General features: G+C 53.4%; 2 protein-coding genes across 7 annotated transcripts in view; one reads left to right on the top strand and one right to left on the bottom strand.

Annotated features, from left to right (window-relative positions):
* The first annotated feature begins 906 nt into the window (after positions 1-906).
* LOC118692840 (acyl-CoA dehydrogenase family member 11-like) lies at positions 907-22,252 on the top strand. 6 transcript variants are annotated; one of them, XM_054516715.1, is made up of 15 exons: positions 907-1,281; positions 4,603-4,835; positions 5,445-5,544; positions 6,565-6,682; positions 7,072-7,205; positions 7,295-7,453; positions 8,146-8,240; positions 8,501-8,600; positions 9,538-9,678; positions 10,723-10,815; positions 11,178-11,285; positions 16,585-16,756; positions 17,456-17,522; positions 17,785-17,924; positions 21,264-22,252. In XM_054516715.1, the coding sequence occupies exons 1-14, from the start codon at positions 988-990 to the stop codon at positions 17,894-17,896; spliced, it is 1,926 nt and encodes a 641-aa protein (XP_054372690.1). In that variant the 5' UTR covers positions 907-987; the 3' UTR covers positions 17,897-17,924; positions 21,264-22,252. The 6 variants fall into 6 exon arrangements, with proteins under 6 accessions (XP_054372690.1, XP_036248802.1, XP_036248801.1 ...); XM_036392909.1 differs by lacking the exon at positions 21,264-22,252 and adding an exon at positions 18,580-19,009; XM_036392908.1 differs by lacking the exon at positions 21,264-22,252 and adding an exon at positions 18,303-19,009.
* The window catches only part of MTMR3 (myotubularin related protein 3), a 75,736-nt gene continuing 72,097 nt past the window's right edge, over positions 22,066-25,704 (bottom strand). The window contains 1 exon segment of the mRNA XM_036392904.2: positions 22,066-24,277. Within this exon segment, the coding sequence (XP_036248797.1) occupies positions 24,106-24,277 (172 nt within the window). The 3' untranslated portion in view covers positions 22,066-24,105.

The following is a 25,704-nucleotide window of genomic DNA, read 5'->3' as shown; positions in this document are numbered from 1 at the left end:
CCGCGGGCTCCTTCGGCCACGGCGCCGCCGGAGCCCCGGGCGTGGGCGGTGCTGAGGGCGGGAGGCGGCGGGGGCGGCTCAAGCCTTGAGGCGGAGGCTTGACCCTGCCCTGCACCTGCCCCTGTTCGCGGCTTGTCACCTGTTCCCGTTCGCATGGCTATGCCTGCCCTTCCTCTGCCCCTCTACCTGTCCCTATCTCCGTCCCTGTCCCTGTCCTTGCTTCTGTATCTGCTCCTGTCCCTATCCCTGCTGCCCTGTCCCAGGAATTCGGGCAGGACAAAGTCCTGCAAAAGCACAGCCATGGCAGGGGCAGTAGTGTGGTATCATACTTGTTTAAAATCACTTTATAGTAAAATACTGGGTTTATTAGCAGCATATAACCCCAAAGGAGGTGCAGTTTGAAGTTACTCAAATCCACATTCTTAGAATACTCTGATACTTTTCTAGGGAGAGGGAGACTTGGTATCATCACGACTCAAAGGCATCAGGGACTTCACAAAGAGCAGAGTGTTTTGGAGCCAGTGTCATAATCTAGGCAAGGAAGATGGGTTCTGTTTCACTTGCATCTTATTTACAGAATAATCTGCCTAAACCAATTCTTCCCATCTCCAGGCAATTTGTTATCCTTCAGATAAGGAAACATATTTTTTCCTTTTCATCTCTACTCCAAGCAATTCGGGGGATGCTCGTCCCCCAGCTCTGGAAATGCCAGTCTGTCCAGTTATGATGGTTTGCCCAGCTGATAGGACAACAAACACACTTGTGTTTTTCCAGACCGTTTTCTGATCTCTTTCCCAAGACCTTTTCCCTAGTTCAGTTAACAACAGCTGCTGGAAAGCTCCTCCCTGAGGGAGGAGAGAAGACCTCATTGATTTTACAAGAATAATTTCACAACACACAAACACACCAGGACTGTGCTGCTGTCGGGCGAGGAAGGGTGTCTGCAAGTGAGAGCTGTAGGCGTGACCCCCAGGGCTGTGCTGGATCATGTTTGCCTGTCGCTTGCCCTGGTGGAGATCCAGTGTCACCTGCAAGTCGTGGCAATCAGGTCACTTTCTGCCTTGGGGCAGCTGCCAAATGCTGACTATTAAAGGAATCAACACGACTGTGGGGCAGGAGCAACAGGCCGGCATGAAGGAAAAACAAGTGTTAGAAGATTCGGAAATGCACCTCGCAAGGAGAGACACAGAGGGCCTCTTCCAAGAGCAGCCTGAGCCTGGGAACCAGTACTTGGAAGACACTTTGCTACGGAGTTACTTGAAAACACACCTTCCTCCCAAGGTCAGTTTGCGCCTCTATGTGCACCCACCACGACTCTGCCGAGTCGCTGCTTCAAACTCTGATTTGAACATTTGTCTGAGCCTTTTTGTGCCTTTGAGTGTTTAACTGGAGGGAATTTATCAGCATTCCTTAAAACCTGTAGTGTTTGAGGGCAGGGGTGACAAACGCTGCCAGGACACACACAGCAATGGCTCAGTGGGCTCCTGGGACTGGGCTGAGTGTTGCAGTGCTGTTTTGGGATTGTTAGTGCGGGCATTTGTTGTCTGGTCATGTAGAGAAAGGAATTTCTGAGAGAGGAATCAGACTGAGATGCTTGTAAACTCTGCTTTGTTCCTCCACCTCTCTTCCTGGGGAAAGAGGGATTTTAAAGAAAATTCCTAAGGACTGGGGCTGTTCTCAGCCAAGTACTCAAGAAGGTGGAAAGGCCTCTTGGGGTTTGCTTGCTCCCAGCACAGGTTGGTGGCATTTCTGGGTTCATTTTTTCAGCCAGGAAAGGCTCTGTATGGATGGCAGGGGCGCAGATGAGGGGGTGAGGCCCCAAGCTCTGGGTGTCTGTGCTGTGAGCTCCAGTCCTACAGGAACCCCTGGGAGGAGGCTCACCTCTCTGGCTGGCCTCTGCCATCACCCCAAGGGCCACAGCTGCTTTCCACTTTTCAGGGAGCAGTTTTCATGGAGCAGAGTGTGACCTCTCTCCATGATTTATTCCAGCAGAAGCAATGCCATGACTCCTAAAGCCACCAGATGATCAGAGGGGAGGGGACCTGGCTTTCAGTGAGGCTCCCACTTCCCCTGCTTGCTCTCCAGGTCTGTGAGGCCTGGCAGACACAGTGTGGGAAGAGTGAGGTGGCAGTGCTGGGAGCTTGTCACAGCCATCCCAAAAGAGAGGAATGAGGCCTCCCTAAGTACCACCGTGGCCTTCTTGGCAGAAGAGAAGACAGGAAAGGAGGATGCCTTTGGGTAACCATGAAGGTCCTGCTCCTAATCTGCACCTTTGGAAGAAGCATGATTCAGGTCTCCCAAAGAATAAAAGGATCAGAACAACGAGGCTGCTTCCACTCCTTCCTCCAAAATCTCCCAGAGAACCGGGAGCAGATTTTCCTTTCATTTCTTCACTCAGGCCCAGCGGGGCAGTGTTGCCTCGCTGCAGGAAAGGAGAGCCTGGGCTGCTGCCTGCAGCACTGAGCCTGCTCTCCATGGGAACACCTTCCTCTCTAGGACAGCAGCAACCCCTGAAGCTTTGGGTGTCCCACTGAAGCTGGAGGCTGACTCCTGTTGTGCTATTCCATGTCAAACACAGAATTTTCCTGAACTGGCACAAAAATTTTCTTTCTCTGTTTGAAGGTGATTTAAGGAGAAGACTGAATTAAGCATCTGCTTTTTCTGGGTGTTGTTGTGAAGAGGGATCTGTCAGGCTTTGCTGCCCTGAAAATACATCCTTTAATATAAAGGATATCTATTGGCACTCCTAATGTGCATTAATTTGCACATTTCCCATATCCTCATGCTTGGGACATCAAAGGACAGATCAGAGTGAACGAGACCACCCAGCAGCCTCAGCCCTGACCCAAATGTTTTTGTCCTCTCCACATCCCAGTGTCCTTTCTTTGGAGCACTGAGGCTGCTGTGTGTGACATTCAGGAGTCACAAGTGTAGGAGTTTTGATTTTGTTCCTTCACCTTGGAAATAAACACATTTTTTTGGGTAATTTGGTGGTTTGGCAGGCTGTGTGTGGTCAGGGCATGAGCTCCCAGTGAAGCAGTGGGGAGGTTTTAGGAAATATGGACGATGGTGAAGGGATTGTTGTTTGAATTCCTTGTATGAACCCAGACCAAGAGATCTGCTTGGCAGACTCATGTTCTTCTGCCTGCAAAAACCCACCAGGTCAGCAGTTCAAAGAGTCTTCTGCTTCAGCAAAGTCCATGAACTTTGGATTCCTGGGTTATGCCTCGGAAACAACCTTCAAATTATTGTCAAACAGTGATAAAGATTAGAGGTGCATGCCCATGGCAAATATGGGAGTGACATGAGCTGGAGCAGCTGACAGGCTCTCGTGCATGGTTTTTGGCTTGTTTTGTGATTTTTAACACTGTTTTGTTGTTCTGCTGAAGGAAAGCTGGCTGGTCTGAGGATGGAGACTTCCAGAGTGGCACCTGGAGAATGTGTGTTTGATCCTCATCACACACATGGAGTGGCAGAGGGAGGAAGGAATCAATCACACAGGGTGTAGATGAATGAAAGGTCAATACAGGGACAGGCAGGGAAAGGAAAAAGCCATGTTTGTATTTCATCAACAGGAAATTAACGGGGTTTATAATTGCATGATTTTGGGTGCAGCAATTATGGCATTCACCTCCTTTATTATTTTATTGAGGAGGGAATGAGCATCTCTTGAGAGGCAGAGAACAGCAAAAAATATTCATCTCATGGAAGCATATCAGGTGATTCTTTGACCCCCAACAGTCTTGGATGTGTTTAGGCCAATGAGGTCCAACAGGGCTGGAGGCTGGGTCCTCCTTGCCTGATTTTAGTCATCTAATATTCAGGTTTTTTAAATCTGGGTAACTTCACTTGGCTTTACTCCTAGACATGGAGGAGAACTTGCAAAAGGCAATTCCTGTCACCCTGAAATAGGGATCTGAGGGGGTTGGAATCAATCACTCCTCTGTGAGTGCTGGTTGCCCTCCATTAACTACAGACATATTACTCCATGCAGGTCAGCCAAGCCCAGCAGAAACGAGGGCACATGAATCCCTCAGGAGGGATCCTTCAGGAAAGATCCCTCGGTGCAGGGTGGGAATTTGAACATAGACATGTTGTGTGCCAGGCTGAAGCTGAAAAGGCTGCTCGATCCCTCCTTTTCTAATCTGACAGGCAGGTAGCTGCTGAGCCCAGTGGAAATTTTCCTGTACAGATGAGGGCATTCCAGTTTTGGCAGCCTTTCCCCTGGCATTCTTCTCCAGCAGTAAATCTTGGAGTGGCTGAGGGACCTCTGGAGACCGTCTCGTCCAACCCCCCCTGTTTGTGTGCATCTGTGTCATTCTCAGCCTTGACACTCAAGTGCTTCTGTCTTTTGTGAAATCCAGACACGCTGCCAAAAGTAACTTGAAAAAGTGATTTTCAGGGAAAATAGAGAAAAAGTGACAGCGGAGCACAGCTGTGCCAGCAGAGGCTGAGGGAGCTGTCGTGCTGTGTTACGGAATGCATGGAAGGGCCAAGTGGCAGGAGACCACTGGCACTGCAGTACAGCATGATCAGTCCTCTGCCCTTCCAGCTGGGACTGAGGCTGGGATGCGCTGAAGGGCTCTCCTTGCTGCTCCACAGATCCTGGAGGAGGTGCATCAGGACCTGGAGAGGTTTGGAAACCGCCTGCTGACCAAGATCCAGCCTCTGAGCTGGGAATGTGAGCTGAACCCCCCCGTGTTCCGGCAGTTCGATGCCTGGGGGCGGCGCGTGGATCACATCCACACCTGCTCGGCGTGGAGGAGGATGAAGGAGATTTCAGCAGAAGAAGGGCTGATTGCTGAGGCCTATGAGAAAAGATACTCCAACTGGAGGTAACTGGGGCAAACTGGGAATGACTCAGTGCCTTCCTGATTATTCTTAGCAAGGTTTATTCAGCGTTTTGCAGGACTGAGCTGATTGTGTAACCAGTAGCAGATGCTGCACGGACACCAGCACACCTCCTGCTGTCCCCAGCAGCTCTGTCTGTCCACTGCAATGTTCCACCTCACCAATGATAAGCCATAACTAATGGCCCACACTTGATCATAATATTCTTTGATGTCACCTTCCTGATTGTGGGGCCTGGCAGTTCCCTGCACCACTCCAGCTTTGTGAGTGTTAGTTGTAATGCAGCTGAAGATGTGGGATTTCACTCACAGGTGTTTTGTATTCCAGACCACGGAGACAGACCCACAATTCTTATTGTTAAAAACTGCACAAGCTGGCCTGGTGCTGGCTGTCCCACTGGGACTGAGAAACTCTGCTGCTCCTCTTCCCTCTTCCTGGCTGGAACAGTTTTTTGCCCTCTCAGAAATGAGTGGTCTGATCCTCACCGGTTCTGGCTGTAATTTTTCCTCTCTTCCCACTTGAGGTATTTTATCCTCGTGCTGTTGCACTGCTGTGTAACCCATCTGTTTTCCCTCTGTCTCTCCCTCTCCCAGCCGCCTGTACCAGGCTGTCAAACTATACTTGTTCTCGAGCTCCTCTGGAGGTTTCAGCTGTCCACTGGCCATGACTGATGGGGCAGCCAAAGTCATTGAGGTATGAGCTTGGCTGGTCCCTGAGGGCACAGCCCATGTCCTGGCACTGCAGGTTAGAGGCAGGAGCACCAGCCAAGGATGGAGGAGCACTGATCCATCTGGTTCTGGGCACAGCCCTTCCTTGCTCTGTGACTCAGCTTTGTCTCCCACTGCCTTTCTCCATGAGGTACAAAGCCTCTGTGCCCATGCCAACGTTTGTATTCACTGACAGCACTGTGTTCAATAAGGCCTTTGCTGCACATGGCACCTGTGGCACTGCAGGTAGCTGGAAAGGTGTCCCAAGTGGAAGTGTCCAAGGCCAGGTTGGACAGGGCTTGGAGCAACCTGGGATAGTAGAAGGTGTCTGCCCATGGCAGGGGGGGCACTGGGCAAGCTTTAAGACCCTTTGCAACCCAAACCATTCTGTATTTCTATGATCTTAGGAATATATTTTTACTACAAGACAGTTTGTTTTCCCATATTTATCTGGAGTGGCAGTTAGATATAATAGGCCAGATCCATACCTGATGTAAATTCACCAAACCACCAAGACTTTACCAATTGGAACGTTTGGCTCTGCATCTTAGTGACCCCCTTTGCATTGCCTCAGTGGCTATGTAGGATTCAGAGGAAAATATCCCTTAGGTAGCCAACCCTGGGCATTTAAATTCACAATAACTTAAAGCAGCACAAGGCAGTTCCCTCTCCCCTGCAGCTCTCTGGGTGCTGGTGACATCCAGCGTGCATGAACCTGGCACATGGGCTGTTTGAGACCTCTCTCCCCAGAAATCTGAGGGGATAGGGATGCTCAGCACTCCGTGTTGTAACACAGCTCTGCACCTTCTGTCTGCACAGTGCAGCAGCAGCTGGTGGGAGCTGTGCTGGCTCCCAGCTCTCAGCAGCACCTGCAGATCCTCTGCAGTGCAGGACACTGGCTTCCAGACTGGCCTGGCTGAGCCCTGAACACAGCAGTTAAGGCAACTGTATAATGTCAACTCTTGTGTTATGATCATCTCAGTTTATTTTCTCTCCCCTCAAACAGTCACTGGGTATTCCTGAACCTCTGAAAAACGCCTTTGACCGTCTGACATCCCGTGACCCTGAGAAGTTCTGGACCTCTGGCCAGTGGATGACCGAGCGAAGGGGTGGCTCCGATGTCGGTACGTGCTGTGGGGTGGGAGCAGATGTGGCAGTGAGAACAGAACACAAAGGATGTGGGGAACCTAAAAAGCCACGGAGCTTCAGGGAGCTTTAGGACTTCAGCAGAAATCATCCAAATCCTCTGCACAGCTCTGCTTTTTAACCAACAAAAGACCCAGTCTCTGTCCTCTTGTGCACACAGAGCCCTTTGTGTTCTTGGCTGAGGTAACTCCCGAAGAACTGGATTATACACACTGCATTTCTTATCGAGGGTCAATGAAAGAGATTAACAGCTCACCCATGCTCCATCTTCATCGTGCCCTAAAGGAGCTGCTGCTTATGCTGTAAAATCAGCATTGATTGACACAGAAGTTTCCACAAGACCAGGAAATTTTCTCTTGTTTTTCAGCAAATGGCACGGAGACCGTGGCCAGGAAGCAGCTGGATGGCACCTATCGTCTGTATGGATTTAAGTGGTTCACATCAGCAGCTGATTCTGACATGGCATTAACCCTGGCCAGGATAGCAGATGCTGAAGGACAGGTAAACCAGTTCTGTTGGCTGGGGAAGGAGCAGGGGCATTCTTTTTCTTCCTTGTTGCATTGTAATAAAATCCTCTCTGTGCCTTGCAGTGTACCCAGGGCTCCAAAGGCCTGTCCTTGTTCTTCCTGAGGGTTCGGGATGAGGAGGGGAAGCTGAACAACATCCAGGTGCAAAGGCTGAAGGACAAGCTGGGCACGAGGCAGATGGCAACAGCAGAGCTGTGGCTGCAAGGAGCCAGAGCAGAGCTGGTGTGTAAGAGTTCCTCTGCCCTGGGGACTGGGCTGCCCTGGCATGGCACTCACTCCTGGGGCTTTCAGCAGAGATCCCAACTGAAAAACTTCCTCTCTTCCACCTCTGTGGCTTGGCTGTCCACATCACAGAACAAATCACTGGTGGGGCTCTGTGTGGGGCAGAGGTGAGAAGGGTTCAGGAAAAGATGTGAGAGAAGACAACAACAATAACAAAAAGTTATTTTAGGCTGATCATTTCTCTAATGGTTCCTGAGCCAGCAGAGGGACAGTTTGTGTAGTGTGCAGGTGGGAGCAAGCAGCAGGGACCAGAACTGATCATGCTGACACGGTCTCCAAAAGCCACTTCTCTGGTCATAGAAACAGAATCCCAGGATAGGATGGGTTGGAAGGGACCTTAAAGCTCATCTTATTCCAGCCCTTGCCATGGGCAGGGACACCTTCCACTGGACCAGGCTGCTCCAAGTCCCATCCAGCCTGGTCTGGGACACTTCCAGGGATGGGGCAGCCACATCACACCACAGACTTGGCTAAAATGAGACAAATGTATTTTAAAGCAAGCAGGTCTCTGAGTGCCTGAGGGCAGACAGGGACAGAGTGGACAGCCATGTCCATGAGTCTGTTGACACATTCCCATGTCCATCCCTACCCAAGGGGTGTGAAAGGCTCATGCCAGCCCTTGTTCCTTGCAGATCTCTGCAGAGGGCCGTGGAGTGGCCGCCATCTCCAACATGCTGAACATCACTCGGATCCACAACGTCATTGGTGCAGTGGCTTCCATGAGAAGGTGAAGGAAGGCAGCACAGATCCCCCCAGGGCTGAAGGAGCAGAACAAGGGCACTTTGCATGGCACTGAGCCAAGTGTCCCCTTTGTGGACAGGCCTGGAGCCAGCAGTGCTGCAGGAGGAGGGTGACCTGTGGGTGGGTGACCTTTACAGGTGTGGTACAGCTGAGCAGGGCTGTTATGGTGGAGGGGACTGGAAGGGAATGCTCAGAAGTGGAAAGCTGCTGGTGTAACTGTTCCCTGTGTGTGTTCCCATCCTCCAGGATGATCAGTCTGAGCAGGGACTACGCCCGCAAGCGCGTGGCCTTCGGGAAGCTGCTCAAGGACCATCCCCTGCACGTGCAGACAATAGCCCGGATGGAGGTGAGGCTTTTGGGAGCCAAGCTGGACCTGTTGGGAAGAAAAGAGGGCAGAGATCCTGAGCTGTTAGTGAGCACAGCCAGCCTGCCTGCACTCAGATTTAGGAGGCCATTCCTGCTAGAGCAAAGTGGATGCAGCAAGGGAATTGTTTTACTATGGTGGGATTTGATCTGATAACAGACCTAACTCCTCTGCTGGACTTCAAGTTATCCTAAACAATTACCAGGGAGTTTCTCTGAGAGAAAGGAGTGCCCTTACTATGACAAGCCATGACCTCTGAAGTTGGGTGTTTGCCTCAGAATCCAGGCCTGACACCACAGTCACCTGACTCTTGTCCATGACTAGTATGGGCTCATCCAACTTCTCTGGGACTCCTGCCCCAGGAGATGGGCTGTAAACAGTATTTAAAAATTCTCTTGCAAGGTGGGGGAAGGTGGTCAGCATCTGTCAAACATGACTTCAGGCTCCTGCATCTCATTGCCTGTGTCAGAACTCCTACTCTTAATGGAAGGGCAGATCCTACCTTGTCCCACAACACACAGCTCTGTACCCTGATGCTTCCCAAATCAGAACTTGCAAGGGAAGTAAGCTGCTCAGAAAGAAATCTGTCACAGACTTTGCAGTAGCTGGTGCTCAGAGGTTGACCATCATCTCACATCCATTACCTTTTGAAAACATGTGGATTTGGAGCCTGGATGCCTTTTAGGAGCTTTGTTAATGCTCAAGTAGGCCTGATTTAATGCACTCCCCCTTCACTGCATCATAGTGTCCAAGAGTGGCAGAGAACCTTTAATATTCCATACTTTGTGCCTTGGCTGCTCAGAGTCTCTGAAGCTGTGGGTCTGAGCAGGCAGGGGTGGCATTTTACCCCGAGGCAATCTCACCCCTGGAGTCAGCAGAGTCCAAGACCCCTGCCAGTGATGCTGTCCTCTGCTCACAGGTGCAGGTGAGAGGGGCATTTCTGCTGCTCATGGACATCGTTCGCCTGCTGGGCCTGGCTGAAACCAACCTGGCCAGTGAGCAGGAGCAGCTGCTGCTGAGGCTGCTCATCCCAGTGGCCAAACTGTACACAGGGAAGCAGGTATGGAACAGATTGATTAGCACAGAGTGTGGAACGTTGGCAAGCACAGAGCTGGGAAGAGGAGTGAGTGACACAGCAGTGAGAGCAGGGGATACCTGCAGCAATTCCTGCTCTGGAGGCTGCTGCTCCTGCAGGTCCTCTCTCAGTGTCACTCAGGCTTCATTCCCTATTGGAATAATTACCAATATAGCTGGACAGGACGTGCCTGAGCTTGTCTGGCCCTGCTGCTGAACCAAATAGCAGCAACTGTGGTGTTTCACCCCAGAGACACTTTTGCCTGCCTGGGTGTGTGGTGTTTCACCCCACAGACACTTTGGGCTGGCTGGGTGTGTGGTGTTTCACCCCACAGACACTTTTGCCTTCCTGGGTGCTGCAGCTGGGCACTGCAGACAAGTCCAGGCCTGCAGGAGCTCTGGTGGTGCTGGGATGGAGCTTCCCCCCATAACAGGGGCTGCTCCTCAGGTTTCCCTCTGTGGAGAAGCTTTCAGGCGATGGTGAAGGAAAGGAGTCGGTTCTGATGGAGGGTTTGGATCCAGAGCTTTATTCTGGCCCTCAGGCCTCTGAATGCAGCACCAGCTCCAACAGAACTCCCTGAGCCCGTGGCTGCTGCTCCTTTGAACCCCGGGGAGAGGGGCAGGGAAGGGGCAGGGAGCCACCAAGCAGGGACAGGAGGGGAGGGACAAAGGGACAAAGGACACCTGGATGGCCCAATGCCCCCAGGGGTAGAGGGCATCCTTTGGATCTGCCAATCACTCGAGGCCCTTCTGGAATGCCAGGACTGACAGACAGTGCTGGGAGGGGAAAGGAGAGGTGACTGACACACCTGGCAGGGAATTACCAGGGGAGGGACCCGGGGTTCTGAGGTAAACCCTGAAATTACAACGCAACAATTGCCATCTGCTCCTCCTGCAGGTAATGACCAACCTGCCTCAGGAGATAAGCAGGAGCCAGTCAGCCCATTCCCTCAGGAGCTGCTGTGTGGTGTGGGAGGTTGGATTTTCCCCTCAGGCACTGTGGATCATGCCAGCTCTCTGCATTTTGCAGGCTTCTGCCGTGGCTGTTGAGGCGATGGAGAGTTTTGGGGGCCAAGGTTACATGGAGGACACAGGCTTGCCAGTCATACTCCGGGATGCTCTGGTAAGAGGGTGGCAGGAGAAGGTCCTGTGTGTCACCAAGTCCCCTGCACAGCACTCTGCTTCCCTGCTAAAGACACACTCAAGGGAGAACAGAGCCCTCCCAGGCTCACTCCAGGTGTGTCAGCTCCTCCCTCATTGCCTTCCTGCTGAGCCCAGTCACCCCCAGGATGTGTTCCTGGTGCTGAGGCTGCTCCCCAGCACAGCAATGGAGCTGGGCTCCACTGCTCCCTTCCACTTGTTGTGAGACAAGACATCTCTGGAGATATCCTTGGTGTCTGTCTGCCCTGTGTCTCTGTTCCCTCCCTCCCACTCCACTTCTTTGCTGCAGTCACTGCAAAGGTTCCTCGATGCTCTTCCACACAGGTGCTGTCCATATGGGAGGGAACAACCAATATCCTGTCCCTGGATGTGCTGCGATCCCTGGCCAAGAGCCAAGGGCAGGTGATGGCTGTGTTCCTGTCCACAGTGCAGGTGAGCCACAGCTGCAGCTCTGCTCAGCCTCACCTTGGCAGAGCCTTCTTTGGGGTTTGTGCTCCTGCCTGAGGCTGGCAGGGAATAGGCCCAAACTGAAGCTTTAGACAAGTATTCCAACAATTGGAATTGTGTCTTACAATTCTGCTCCTTAAATAGCTCTTCCAAAAGCAGGATGCAGGCAGTGCTAATCCTGAGATCCTCGTGTGCTTTCAGCTCAGCAGTGGGAGCTTGGCACTGTCAGAGTTCCTCAAGACAGGTAGCAAAATAAGTGTATTTTTAATGTGACTCACCTTCCTGAATCCAAAATAATTTTGTGGTTTTGTTTCTTAACTGGAAAATCACCACAGGACTGCTGAATATTGAACCTCACTAGGGCTATCTACTGCATTATGACTTTCTATTTTTATTCCCTGAAAAGATGGAAAGAGCCAAAGGAATTCCATTTCTGCCTCTTTGGATTTGCTGTTCTCTGGCTCTACTTTTAAAGCTGCTCAGGTGACAGGAGTTCAAAGCAGCTCAGTTTCATGAAGGTGAAGGAGCATCTCCTGCCTTGGAGCATCCCAAAAAGGGAGACAGGAGGCAGGATCAGAGGGTGTTGTCTCAGAGGTGACATTATTAATCCAGACACAGCAATCCAGATCTTGTTAGCCCAGGCACAGCAAGGGAATCCTGGGCCTCTGGATTTGGTGGTGTGCAGCCTTCACCTTCCCACCCAGACCCCACGAGGAGGGAAGAGTCTGGGACAATGTTCTCCTCCACACTGGGGACTGGGCAGAGCTTTCCAGAGCCTGGGTAGTTCTAACAGTGGCTGCAGTTGGCAGCTTGTGTCCCATCTCACCCCCCAGTTCAGCTGTGCTCTGTGCACCTCTGTGACCTCCAGGGCTGAGGGTCCCCTTGCCATCCTCTCAGACAACTTTTGAGAAGGGAGAAATACCTCAAATGATTTGAGTACCAAACAAGGAGCCAGATCTGCTCAGGAGCAGCACTGAGCACATCTGCTGGGGGCAAATCCAGCTGTTGGCAAACAGCTGCTTAGGCTGACACTGCAGGTAATGGATGGGGAAGTAAAGGAGCTGTGGGTAGGCTCTAAAATAATTTGGAAAGAAGCAGCCCCCACAGTCTTACACTGAACACTAATTAAAACAAACAGCTCACAAAGGTGCTGTGCTGCACCCTGGAGCAGCTCCCTGGTGCAGCTGGGAGGGCCCCTGGATAATCAGGGAGCATTGGGGAGCATGGGGGAGCACAGCCCGTGATGCAGAGCAGGGACCTGCAGAGCAGAAACAGGAGCACTGAGAGTCATTAATTAACGAGCTCCTCAGTGCTCCCATCAATCACGCTGTGGGTGAGGCTGGAGGGGGAGGGGAGTGCTGCCTTCAAGGTCTCCAAATTCCAGCAATGCCACTGCCTTTACTGTCCCTGTCACTGCTGCATGTCAGGGAGAGGGGCTGGGCTGGGCTCAGCAGTGTGGATGCTCCTGTTCTGGATAGAATCAGAGCTGGCCAGTTGAAGCTTTTCCTTTATGCCTCGGGCAGCCAGGTGCTGGAAAGGCAGCCTGGGAGGGGTTTCTGTCTGCAGAGTTCTGCAGGAACGTGCTTGAGTTTCTACACCAGAATCAGGTTTTCACTCACAGGTGATAAACAACATCTTTCTGAGCTCCAGGTGTCCAAATTCTTTCAGTCTGAGAGTCTGGTTCATTTTGAAACATTCCTCCCAATCCTGTCTACTGAGGAAATAATTTAACCCATCGTAAAGGGGTTTTTACTGCCCCATTCCATTTCCTTTTTATTGATGCACACAAACCGAGTACAATTTATTTTATGTTTGTCCATCAAGGTTCTCAGTGTGCAGGACTTGTGCCCATTGTCAGAGGCTTTGCAGAAAGCAGCATTAGTACCTGTACAGCTCTTGGTTCTCTGAAAGTCATTTCAAGGGTAACTCCAGGTTTTGCTTCTATCCTCTATCAGTTTTCTCTACTGATGGTGAGATGCCCAGTGCTGCTGGGGCTGTGATCAGGAGCAGGAACCAAGGGTTGTAATTATCATCAGGAAAAGGGAAATACAGAGAACTGCCCCATCCTTGCACAATGTGACTATGAGAAGATGAATTTTTAGGGTTTTTAGTACACAAGTGAGTTTGTGACAAACCACCTTGTCTAGAGGTTATGAGTCTGGAAATCCTGGGGAGAAGAGTGAGTGTGAGAGACAGGGATGGAATCATGGAATGGTTTGGGTGGGAAGGGACCTAAACACCTCTCATCCCACCCCTGCCACCTTCCACCATCCCAGGGTCTTCCCAGCCCCAATGTCCAGCCTGGCCTTGGGCACTGCCAGGGATCCAGGGGCAGCCCCAGCTGCTCTGGGCACCTGTGCCAGGGCCTGCCCACCCTGCCAGGGAACAATTCCTCATTCCCAATATCCCATCCATCCCTGCCCTCTGGCAGTGGGAGCCATTCCCTGGGTCCTGTCCCTCCATCCCTTGTCCCCAGTCCCTCTCCAGCTCTCCTGGAGCCCCTTTGGGCCCTGCAAGGGGCTCTGAGGTGTCCCTGGAGCCTTCTCCTCCCCAGGTGAGCACCCCAGCTCTCCCAGCCTGGCTCCAGAGCAGCTCCAGCCCTCAGAGCATCTCCGTGGTCTCCTCTGGACTCTCTCCAGCAGCTCCAGGTTCTTCCTGAGCAGCTCTGCAGGTGGGGTCTCACCTGGGCAGGGCAGAGGGGCAGAATCCCCCCTCTCCCCCCTCTCCTGCTGCCCATGGTTTGGGATCAGTCCAGGACACATCCTGACTTCCAGCTGTGCTGTGGTGAGAATTTCAGGTGGATACTGCACAGGACCAGTCAGTTTGTGTTGTACTAAAATTTTATTAGCTGGAATTTTGAGCCAGAGCCCTGGGTGTACTTTCAAATTCAATTACAATCTGAAAAGTGCCTCTAAAATAGCTCAGGGCACTTTGTTGATTGTTGCATTTGAGTCACTTCAGGTGAAATTTGGGCACATCCCAGGACAGGGTCTCAGCACCAGCCCCGCACATGTCGTGCAAGGCTCAGAATCAACTCTTGCCTCGAGAATTTCTGTGTAGGGCTGTAATTCAGGCTGTAACTCAGGCTGTAAATCAGCCCTGCAATCTCAGACATATGACAGTGTTTTCAGGTCCTTTTCAGACCACAACCCCAATTTTCAGGCAGCAGGAAACAAATGGAGGTTATTGATGTGGGGCCATGTGTTCACTCCAAGCATTGACACAAAATTGTGCTTTTAGCCCTGGTTGGGATGTTCCTCCTGTCACTGTATTTTTAGGTACTCATGATTAATCTTGTAAGTAAAAACCACTCTGACCACATGGCTTGGGAACCAGTGAGGGCAAACAAACAAGCAGCATCTTAAAATGCCTCCATGAAACCAGAGGGAATCAGAACTATTGGAGCTCTGCAGCTCCTTTGCTGATCCTTTCAGGCAGTAAGGGGTGGTGGGGCAGTGATGCTGTGTGTGCCTCCACCCAGAGCTGGAGCAGAGCAACCAGCAGAGAACAGGAGCTGCTCCTGCCTTGAGCATTGCCCTGAAGCAGCTCCCAGTCTCTCCAGCCCAAGTGCAGAGAGAGCATGGAAAAACCTTCCAGGAGATGAAGGACTTTTAGGAAAGGAATAAATTGGAAATTTAAAATTGCAATTGGAAAAAAAAAGATATTGGCAAGCAAAGAAAATACAAGGTCTTTTTTATCCCTTAAGGACAAATGATGCTTTTACATTCCTGATCCGTATTTCCAGGTGTTCAACTCCTCCAGCTGTGGCAGTATGTCTGTGTCCCAGCCACAAGCAGCAGGTGTTTGTGGTGTCCCTGTGCTTGGCTGGTGCCATGCTGGCTCCCACCCAAACTGTGGGAGTTGATGCCTCTGGGATCTGTGATCCTCATTAGCAACAACCTCTGGGCTCCTTCAGAACACCTCATTAGTATTCCATGGGCTTGGAGGTTTATGGGATTTATGTTGGCACTGGAGTCATTCTTGTATTTGATCAGCACATGCTGGGGGTGTTTCTGCCCCTGGAGCCTGGAACAGCAGCACTGGCAAGTGTGGAAGTGTGGAAGTTTGGGGTCTGGGCACTCAGAGAACACAGAGCAAACGTGGGCTCAGCCCAGCCCAGATGGAATTTCTGGTCCAGTAAGAGGAGCTGCGGCACTGAAAGCCTGAGAAACATAAAAAATTCCTTCTGTGTAGCTGCTGCTCACAGGCTTCAGTCTGGTCTGCAGGTTATTGATGGAGCTAATTAATGAACAGCACCTCCCACCACGCTGTGCTGCTCACATCCAGCCTTTGGGGATGCTCTCCAAGCTGATCCCTCAGTCCTGCTGCAGAGAGAGGGGTTGGAGTGAGGGAAGATGGGACCACAGCCCACGAGGCAGGGCCAGCCCCCAGCACAGGCAGTGTCCCACTCCTCCTAACAGGGAACAACACAGGAGACACAGATGAACAGTGTGGGAATGCCAGCCCCAAAGAACAACAGTTCCAGACTCTCAGCAGGGTATCCCTGGTGCTTGCACAAGGGATTTGGGATGTGGCAGAACAGAAGCTCGGCTCAGCCAGAGGCGATTTCAGGCAGTGCTGCTGGCACAGTTAAATTCCAATCTCCATCAGAATCACAGAATCCTTTAGGTTGGAAAAGCCCTCTGGGATCAAGTCCAGCCATTCCCCAGCACTGCCAAGGCCACCACATACCCATGTCCCCAGGTGCCACATCCACATGACTTTTACATCCCTCCAGGGCTGGGGATCCACCACTGCCCTGGGCAGCTGTGCCAGTGCCTGACACCCTTTCAGTGAAGAAATTTTCTCTAATATCCAACTTGAACCTCTCCCAGTGGAGCTTGAAGCCATTTCCTCTTGTCCTGGGGCCTTTCCCACTGACACAATTTGGAGAGGAAAGCTCCTTTAAATGTGAATTTTCCTGCCTGGACACAGCTTGAGCATATTTGTGCAAGTCATTGTATAATCCTGAGAGAATTAGCCCTGATACAGGTATAGAGTTAGAGAAAACTGGGGATGAGAGCTGGTCTCCATGTGCAGCTGGGAAGCCAGAATGGAAACAGCAACGTGCTGGCTCTGGTCACAGGGAATTCTCCCTCCCCAAGGCAGGGCTGGGAGCTTCCTTTGAGCACATCCCCTTCTCTGGCTGCTCCCCCTGTGCCAGTGGCAGCCACCTGGATCTGAGTTTGTTGTCAGCAGCTGGGTGTGCCCAGGGTCCCAGCAGCCCCTTCCCTGGCACAAGGCAAATACACTGGAATTTTTCCTGTGGTTGTTCTCTCTGCAGAAAAAGCTGGAGCTGGCTTCAGGCACTGAGGAGCTGTCCCCAGCTGTGCAGAGGGCACAGGAAGCCATCAGGAGCCTCCGGCAGTTCATGGCAGCCACGGGCGCAGAGCGGGCACTGACCATGGAGATGGCAGCCAGGGACTTCTCCTACAGCCTGGCACGGATCTACACAGGCAGGGCAACCCAGGAATCACAGAACCATGGGATGGGCTGGGTGGGAAGGGATCTCAAAGCTCATCCAGTGCCACCCGTGCCATGGCAGGGACACCTCCCACTGTCCCAGGCTGCTCCCAGCCCCAATGTCCAGCCTGGCCTTGGGCACTGCCAGGGATCCAGGGGCAGCCCCAGCTGCTCTGGGCACCTGTGCCAGGGCCTGCCCACCCTGCCAGGGAACAATTCCTGATTCCCAATATCCCATCCATCCCTGCCCTCTGGCAGTGGCAGCCATTCCCTGTGTCCTGTCCCTCCATCCCTTGTCCCCAGTCCCTCTGCAGCTCTCCTGGAGCCCCTTAGGCCCTGCAAGGGGCTCTGAGGTGTCCCTGGAGCCTTCTCCTCTCCAGGTGAGCACCCCCAGCTCTCCCAGCCTGGCTCCAGCCCTTGGAGCACCTCCATGGTTTCCTGTAGACTCCAGCAGCTCCAGGTTCATCCTGTGCTGATGGATTTCAGACCAGGAAAGGGCTGGGAATCAGCCACAGGCACCTGATTCACACCTGGCTCAACGGGTGGAGCTCTGGAGCTCAGTTCCCACCTTTCATGCTGAAGCAGCTCAGCCTTCAGGCACTGCTCAGAGTAACCACCAGCCTTTTTTCCTGAGCCCTGGGCTGTTCTGGCAGAGCCTGGGAATGCTGACACCTCCTCCTCCTCCCCTGTAGGAGCTCTCTTAATGGAACACGCGGCTCGGCCCGGCGCTTCCCCCACAGACATCTGCGCTGCCTTGAGGTAGGCACAGCCCAGTGCGCCCCGAGTGTTCTGGAAGATTCCATGGGCAGCGCCAGAGGCTTTGCTCCGCCTCCGGAGCGATCCAAGCCCTGGCCATGGCCGGGCCCACGAGCAGAGCTGGGAGCGAGCAGCGGCTGCTCTCAGCCCCGGGGCTTTTCCCCGCTCCATTCCCGCACTGACGGGCGGGATCCCCCGGGCTCGGCTCGGCACCAGCCCCGCGCGGGTGGCAGGACGGGCAGAGCCCAGCGCTGTCTCCATGCAGGTGGTGCGAGCAGGAGCTGTGCCCGGTGGCCGCCGAGTCAGCGAGGGGCGGCTACGGGGCCGGGGCAGCGCTCCGGGACAGCGCCCTGGTGTTCGGGAGTAGCCGGCTCTGAGCGCCCGCAGCCCCCGCACGGACACCAGGTGGGTTTCAATCCAAACAATCCCCCAAATCCTCGGGTAGCTGCAGATTCCAGGTGTGCTGGAATGTTCCGTTCCACAAGGGGTGAAACCAAATCCTTTAGGAGTGACCCCCGCCTGCCCCGGGCTGAAATCCACGGCTTTGAGGTTTCCTAGTGCAGACACAGCCCCGAGAGTCACTCCAAGGTGCTGGAATGTTCTCACAGTGCTTTAGGCAAAGCCCCAGTGACAAAATCCAGACAAGAGCTGGAAGCAGCAGCTCTTCAAGTGCTGACACTCTTATTTGTTTAAGAAAACCAACCAAAATCAAACTGAAAGTTATCTGAAGCTGATTAAATCCAGAAATCCACCATTTTCCTTGTTCACCTTCCTGCTTTCCAGTGCTGACCACAGACTTTCACCCCTGGGGGGGGGTTTGGTCCAGGGGCAGCCCTTTCCACCCACTGTGGCTGTGAACATTGACCTCCTCAGAAACTGCAGCTTTCTGAAGAAAAAAGGGATTTTTATTCTCTCTGGCCTCCAGAAAGTTGATTAATTCCCTATGCATGTGTCCTAATGATGCTGCAATCCATCCTGACATAAATTCTACATAAGTTTTGGACTGAAATCCAGTAATTCTCCACCTAAGCACTGGCTGTGGGCTTCTCCTTCCCCTCAGCCGATCAGTCGACCTGCTTGGTATTGCCCTGCTGGCTACAAGTTTTTAATTAAGAAGTTGCTAGTAGAAGAAGAAAGGATTAATAGACTGAAGACAGCTGGAATTTATAGCTGGGAAATGCTGCAGCAGCCAGACACTGAGTGGGAAGAGGGGGAAGGAGCTGTGTGCTGAGATTGGGGTTGTCCAGAGGTTCAGAGATGGCAGAGCCAGGAGGACACAAAGGGTGGCTCTGGGGAGGAGCAGAGTGGAGCAATCCCAACAGACACAGCAAGGGAGGCTCCATGGGCTCCCTGTGTCCTGGCACAGGGATCACAGCCTGAGCCAAGCAGAGCTTCCCTGAAATCACCCAAATGCCATGAACCAGCCCCAGCAGCAAAGGGCTTCTGTTGTCTGTGATTGCAGGGAATAAAGAACATTTGGGTCTGGAAAATCTCCTACATCACAGAATCATGGAATGGTTTGGGTGGGAAGGGACATTAAAGTCCACCCAGTGCCACCCCTGCCATGGCAGGGACACCTCCCACTGTCCCAGGCTGCTCCCAGCCCCAGTGTCCAGCCTGGCCTTGGGCACTGCCAGGGATCCAGGGGCAGCCCCAGCTGCTCTGGGCACCTGTGCCAGGGCCTGCCCACCCTGCCAGGGAACAATTCCTAATTCCCAAGATCCCATCCATCCCTGCCCTCTGGCAGTGGGAGCCATTCCCTGGGTCCTGGCACCAGGACTCTGTCCCTGCAGTTTGGTGTCAGAGATCTCACAGGGTCAGTGCACAGGAGCTGCTGTGCCCTGTGGAGCTCAGGGGAGCAGCAAAGAGAGGGAGCAGGGCAGGGTCTGAGTGACCACGGCAGAACATCCACCCCCAGATGTGCCCATGGCTCCAACAGCAGGAGGTGGATGTGACCCAGGAGGGAAAGGCCACGTGCTGGAAGTGTTTGCAGGGCTGGGATCCCCTGCTCTCCATAGGGCTCATCTCCAACTGCTGCCAATCCAGGCTTCCCCTTTTCCCAGCCTATTTTACATTTCTGAACACCAGGATTAATTTTTCCTCATACATGAGCTGTAATTTGCCTAAAATAAGCCCCTCAAACTGGGAGCTCTGCAGATGCACCAACTCAGAGAACAAGGGACTATGAACTCATCACTGTGTAGGAAAATGATAGATTTATTAGGATCTAAATATTCACTCTGAGGCTACAGAGGAATAAAGGCTGTTACACACATGAGGGTCTGACACTTCCAGTGCTGCTGAACAGCTCTGTCCTCAGAGCTTGGCATGGTTTCAACTATTTCATGTGCTTCAAGTAAGTAATTGAGACTTCAGATGTCATTTTAATATAAATCCCACCCAAAAAGAGGACAATCAAACCCATCACCTACTGCCACTGCAAGGTCTGAAGATCATTTTGTGACAGAGCTGTGGGAAATCGGTTTAAAACGCAGATTTGTAAATAATAAAGTCAAACTTTAGCAGCATTTATAAAATGTCCAAGTGCAAAGAATGGTGAGCTGAAATCCCAAAATGCAACAATGGGAGCTGTGGCAGCTGCTCTGTGGGAAGAGATGGGCGGCTCCAAGCCTGGGGAGCACCTGGGCCTCCTGCAGAGCTGCCCTTGGCTCAGTGCTGACTCCAAACCTCATCCTGGGTAATTCCAGGACTGTTTGATAGGCCCTGAACCTGCTCAGCTTCCCGCCCGTGGTTATTGATTGCCCTTTGCAGCCTCCCAGCCCCTCGGAACCCCTCCCAGGGCAGGGTTCCTCCCACTCCCGCAGCCTTTCCCGGGTTGTGGAGCAGTTCCCAAACACCTTCTTCCCTCCCTTCCCCACCCTGCCCCTGCCTCCACCACCCTCACTGTGCCCAGCTCTGAGCACTGAGCCCTCCCAGGTGAGATCCCTCCTGCCCAGTGCCCCCAGTGCCCCCAGTGCCCCCCAGTGCCCCCCAGTGCCACCCAGTGCTCCGAGTGCCACCCAGTGCCCCCAGTGCCCCCAGTGCCACCCAGTGCCACCCAGTGCCCCGTGCCCCCAGTGCCCCCAGTGCCCCCAGTGCCACCCAGTGCCCCGAGTGCCACCCAGTGCCACCCAGTGCCCCCAGTGCCCCCCAGTGCCACCCAGTGCCCCCAGTGCCACCCAGTGCCCCCAGTGCCACCTCCCTCTGCCCCGTGGGATAGGAGGGGACCTTGGCATGAGAGGGGCCCTCAGCTCCCGGTGATTCCTGACCCTGTCTGAGATCCCGACTCAGGAGGTTGTTCCACAGCCCGGGGGCAGCACTGAAGCCGCCTATCGCGACAGCAGCGCCGGTGTCCCGACAGGCCCATAGGCTGTGCGGGAGCTGGGACAAAGGAGAGAGGGAAGAGGCTCCTTCGGAAGAATTGAGCACGGGGAAATGAGCTTTGGCACCTCAGCCGTGTCCTCCTCGGGCAGAGCTGCTGCCCCTGGCAGGAGCCCTTCTGCACCTTGGGGAAGCTCAGAAGTTCCCCGATCCCCCTGCCGGGCAGAGACCCACACCCGGCATTTCCCAGAGCAGAAACTTCCCGGCAGCGCTGTGCCCGGGGCTGTAACATCTGCAGGACAAGGAGCTCCTGAGAAAGCCCTCAGGAGAAACTCAAGGATGAGAGGAGCTCCAGGAAATCCCACTGTGAGGTGTAACTGAAACACTGCATCAAACGTGATTCCTGCTTCTTTTCCACTCCAGATTCCATCAGCAGCTCTACCCCAACCTGGTTTATTTTGATTTAATGAACACCATCGAATCACAGACAGATTGTGCTCAAGGTCCCTCACAGCTGCTCAGACCCCCAGGAATTCAGGGCAAATCCTCAAATATGTAAGAGAAGAAGTAAATGATGGTCGGGGGCCTGAGGACCGTGCACAGCTGGAATGAGCAGGCAGTGCTTGGAAAATGGGATAATCCTTGTGCAGGACAAACACCAGTTGAGTTCTCCACCTTCTGGGACAAAGAGATCTTAAACCTGAGTGAGTTTGGTTTGCTCCCAAAGAGCCACAGCTCCACCATCCAGCATCAGGACAAGGCAGGTGCAAGTGGGAATGGAGCCTCCACTGCCAAACCCCACGGAAAGCAGGGGAATTCCCTGGAGATCTGGGCTGCTCCTGTATTTGGGTAACATCACTAGACTGAAATACCATGGTTGGTCAAGGGGAAAAAGAAAAACACACTATGGAGGAAACTGAGACTGACATGTTTCTCCATCCTGGGAAAACCATGCTGATTGTGCCAACAGAACCTGGCAGGGAGTGTGTGTTGTGTGCTTCCCCCTTCCTGGGACTCCTGCACCAGGAAAACCAAGCCTAAGATTTAATTTTTTGTCTTAAGTTTAGGAGTGGCAGTTTGTTGTTCCTTGGAAAGGCACAGCACAGAACAGAAAGCCAAGGGCAGCAGCTGCAGCCTCCTTTTCCAAGGCCTTGGTGTTCCAGTAACGTCCCCTCCGAGGGACGGGGAAGAAACATAAAAAATTAGAAAGTGTGTTAGCAAATGCTCCCATGCAAAAGTCTAAACTTTATTCACTTTTATTTATATATTTAACAATTCTAAAGTATTTACTTCTCGCTTTTGACAAAAATGAAAAATATAGGAGCACTTTACTCTCTTGCGGAGAGAAGGGTTATTTCTGTACACAGCTACGGAGAGACGGCTTCCTCCTTTACATACAAAGAAAAAATAATATTAATAAAAAAAGTGCTTCATCGATCCAAAAAAGCCTAAAGAGCTGCAAGCTTTTATTCACACTGTACATCCCAGCCCCGGCCCGGAGCAGACCCCCTTGGCACGTGCGGAGGCTCCGGCTGATTCTGCACCCAAAGCCACCCGAGGTTGGGGTGTCCCCCCACCCCAGCCCTGCCACCTGCCCCTCGCCACCCTCGTCCTGCTCTGCACCAACAGCGATGCCTGTGCCTCTCTTCCAGCCCCCACCCCTGGGTTAGGAACAGATCCTAAACCTGCCTTGGCTGGAAACCCCATCCTTCACTTCACTTCCAGTGTCTCTTTCTCTACACCTGTGCCAGGGAGATCCCAAGATGCTCCGTCCGTTCCCAGACCCCTTTCCCACAAGGACGCAGCCTCCTCCTTCCTGGGCATTCACGGCAGCGCACGGATCCTGGCAGGCTGGGAAGGGCACACTCCAACCACCTCAGTGTCTCCCTGGAGACCCACTGAGCTCTGCCAGATGGTTTCTCCACGTGACCCTCCCTTTGGATGATGTGATTGTGACATTCCAGGGAAGGGAAATGCTCCTTTCCCAAGGTTTCTTGGATTTTGAGCTGTTGTATCTAGAACTCTCAAATACTCCAGCAGGATTCTTGGGAATACCATAGAGAATGTGGGATTGTGCCTAGGGAATGCACTGTGAGCAGGATCTACTCTTCCTCCTTGCCAGATTGCACTAAGCAAGATTTATGGGAAGGGAAAGGGATGAGCACCTACCAGTTGATTACAAACGGGTATTTGGGAGTTTCACCCATCAGTGAGGTGAGTCTGATTGGAACAGAAGGAGGAAGGGGAATCCATAATGTATTTTGGATTGTTTTAAGCTCCTCAGGCAGCTTTTCCTATCTGGAGTACACTGAACACAGCCTGGGAAAGGAGGAGCATGCCAGGAGGGTGCCCAGCACCAGCGCAATCCTCACAGGCCGAGCCCCGCGGCTCCGGCGGGTCCCGGCCGCCTTCCGTCAGTTTGGATCGTCCAGTAAAGTGCGAGTGACCAGCCAGGACCTGACCATGGCAATGCTCTGCTCCCAGAGGGGCTCACACGGATGGGGCAAGGACAAGGCAGAGGTCTGCTCCTGTCCTAGTTGGACTGAAGCAGGAATTGCATGGTCAGACACCTGGCAAGGCCCGGTGTGACGCCTGGCTCGGCTCTCACCAACAGCACGTGCATTCCTGAGCCAGCATTCCAGGTGTTCCCGCTGTGAGGGCTCAGACCTCACGGATTGGGTGTGCAGGTACAGAGCCACCAGTGCAGGAACCTGACTGAGACCCCCTCGGGCAGCCACTGTGAGAACAGAGAGGGAAAAGGTCTCTGGGGAAGGAGATTCCCACCTCTTCTAGCAGCAACAGGTTCCCAAACAGCAGTTCCGGGTTTGGAATACAGGAGTGATTGAAAGCACTGGAGGCTGCAGCTATTCAGGCTCTGCATTCTGGCCCGGCCCGGCTCCCTCTGCTCCCTGCTCCCCAAAATCCTCGGTCTGCAGCAGTTCTGCAGTGGGACAGATAAATACCCCAGGGATCCTGGCTCTCACCAGCTCCCTCCCCACCTCCAGGGCCCTCCCGCAAACAAACAGATATATTATTATATATACACACACGCACGCGCGGGGACACGGACACACAGACAGGACAGGCAGGAAAGGGGGAGGAGCTGGACAAGGAGAATCCCTCAGGATCCCATCCTCGAGGTCTGTCCCAGCAAGCAGCGCCCACGGCCCCAGCTCCAGCGCAGCCTCCCGGCCTCGGCCCCGGATCTGCGCGTCCTGGGGAAGGCTCGGCCCGGCTGCTCCCCCGCCGCTCCCAGGCCAGGAATTCAGTTGGACGTGGCAGTGATGGGCTTGTCCAGTTCGAGGTCCAGGCTGGAGCTGCCGGGGTGGAGGCTGCTGTAGCAGGATTTGCAGACTCTGCTGGGCTCAAAGAGCTGCTGGCTGGGAACGGGCACCTTCTGGTTACAGCAACTGGAGCAGAACACGTTGCCACAATTCCTTGCATCAGGAACAGAGGAGAAATGGAAAAGAAAAGATCAGAAGGAGTTTCAGAAAGTTACCTGAGCTGTAAAATGAGATATTCCCAGTGCTGGGATGGGGGAGATGCATCCTTGCAGGCCAGGGCATGGACAGGGACAGCTCCAGTGTCTGTGCTCCTCCCTCCTATGTATGGAGTAGAGATCCAGGGAATGGGCACAGGAAGGAGCACAGAGCCAGGGCCAGTGTGGAATTGCAGGTCATTAAATGCCTCTGTTCAGCACTGCCCTGAGCCAGGCTGGACAGGCTGTGTGCCCTCTTGTCACACAGAGAGCTCTCTGCCATTCACCATGGAATGGGTTAGGTGGGAAGGGACCTTAAAGCTCACCCAGTACCATGGCAGGGACACCTTCCACTGTCCCAGGCTGCTCCAAGCCCTGTCCAGCCTGGCCTTGGGCACTGCCAGGCTGGATGTGCTGTAAAGGAGCTCCAGCACGATGCCAATGCCACACTGGGGCACAGGGCTGAGGGGCTGAAGCAGAGCCACCACAGGGCCCTTCTGAGCAGGCGTGGGGAATGTGGGGAACACTGGGAATGGGGGGCTCTGGCCCTGCTCCCACAGCTGATCCAGCCCTGGCTCACAGGAGGATGTGCTGGGAGCAGGCCGGACTCTGCTCAGAGCTGGAAGGGTTTAAACATGGAAATGTCAAAGCCCTCAGTTGCTGCCATCCTCCCACTGCCCCCACAGCCACTCCAGAAGTCCCACACTCCTGCATCCAGGAAACTGAGCCAAGGAGGAACATGCAAAGCCCGGGGTGGGCAGGCAGGTGTTCCATGCACGGGTGGGCACGCGCAGCATTCCCGGCACTGGCAGAGCCGCACCGGCACATGCACCTCGTTACTGCTCAGTCCTTAATTACCTTCTACAGCCCCCCCAAACCTGGGAGCCCTGTGTGCCCTGTCCTCCTCAATTCCTACAAGGAGCTGGGAGCAGCACTCCAGGGACCCGGGTTTTGCCCTCTCCATTAACTCTTTGGCATCAGGATTTGGTGCTGTTGCTGTTCTGCACTGGAGATTTGCTGCTGCCAAGAGACTGCCAGGGAATTCTGCTGACACCCAGCAGCTTTGATTAATCCTTCCTTGCCAAGAAAGGAGATTTCCAGCTGCTGGTCACTGATGGGGAGAGAAACAGCAGAGAAATCCCATTTCCCACCTCAGTGGGCTCATTTCCTCAGTTCCACACAGCGCTCCAGGCCTTGGAGCTGGAACCCCAGCATGGGAGGGCTGACAAGGACCAACCTCTGCAGAGGTTCTGGAAACTGGAGGGCCCTGCTGGAAATCCCTGTCAGAAGCACCTGCAGGAGTGGGAACAGCCCTGGGAGGTGCCACACAGCTCCCACAGCCCCATCTCCTGCTCAAGGAATGATTATCCCAGAGTAGCTCGCTGA

The sequence above is a fragment of the Molothrus ater genome, chromosome 18 (assembly GCF_012460135.2).
Source record: "Molothrus ater isolate BHLD 08-10-18 breed brown headed cowbird chromosome 18, BPBGC_Mater_1.1, whole genome shotgun sequence".
Lineage (NCBI taxonomy): Eukaryota > Metazoa > Chordata > Aves > Passeriformes > Icteridae > Molothrus > Molothrus ater.
The sequence above is the reverse complement of the archived record's forward strand: the minus strand, read 5'-3'. Positions and strand labels throughout refer to the sequence as shown.

What these genes read in the sequence shown, in the direction of transcription:
- LOC118692840 (XM_054516715.1), top strand. Translation starts at nt 988, where the DNA reads ATGTTTGCCTGTCGCTTGCCCTGGTGGAGATCCAGTGTCACCTGCAAG. An exon ending in AAGGGGTGGCTCCGATGTCG is followed by an intron (nt 6,683 to 7,071) that starts GTACGTGCTGTG and finishes CTTGTTTTTCAG; the next exon opens with CAAATGGCACGGAGACCGTG. An exon ending in GCAGTGGCTTCCATGAGAAG is followed by an intron (nt 8,241 to 8,500) that starts GTGAAGGAAGGC and finishes CCCATCCTCCAG; the next exon opens with GATGATCAGTCTGAGCAGGG.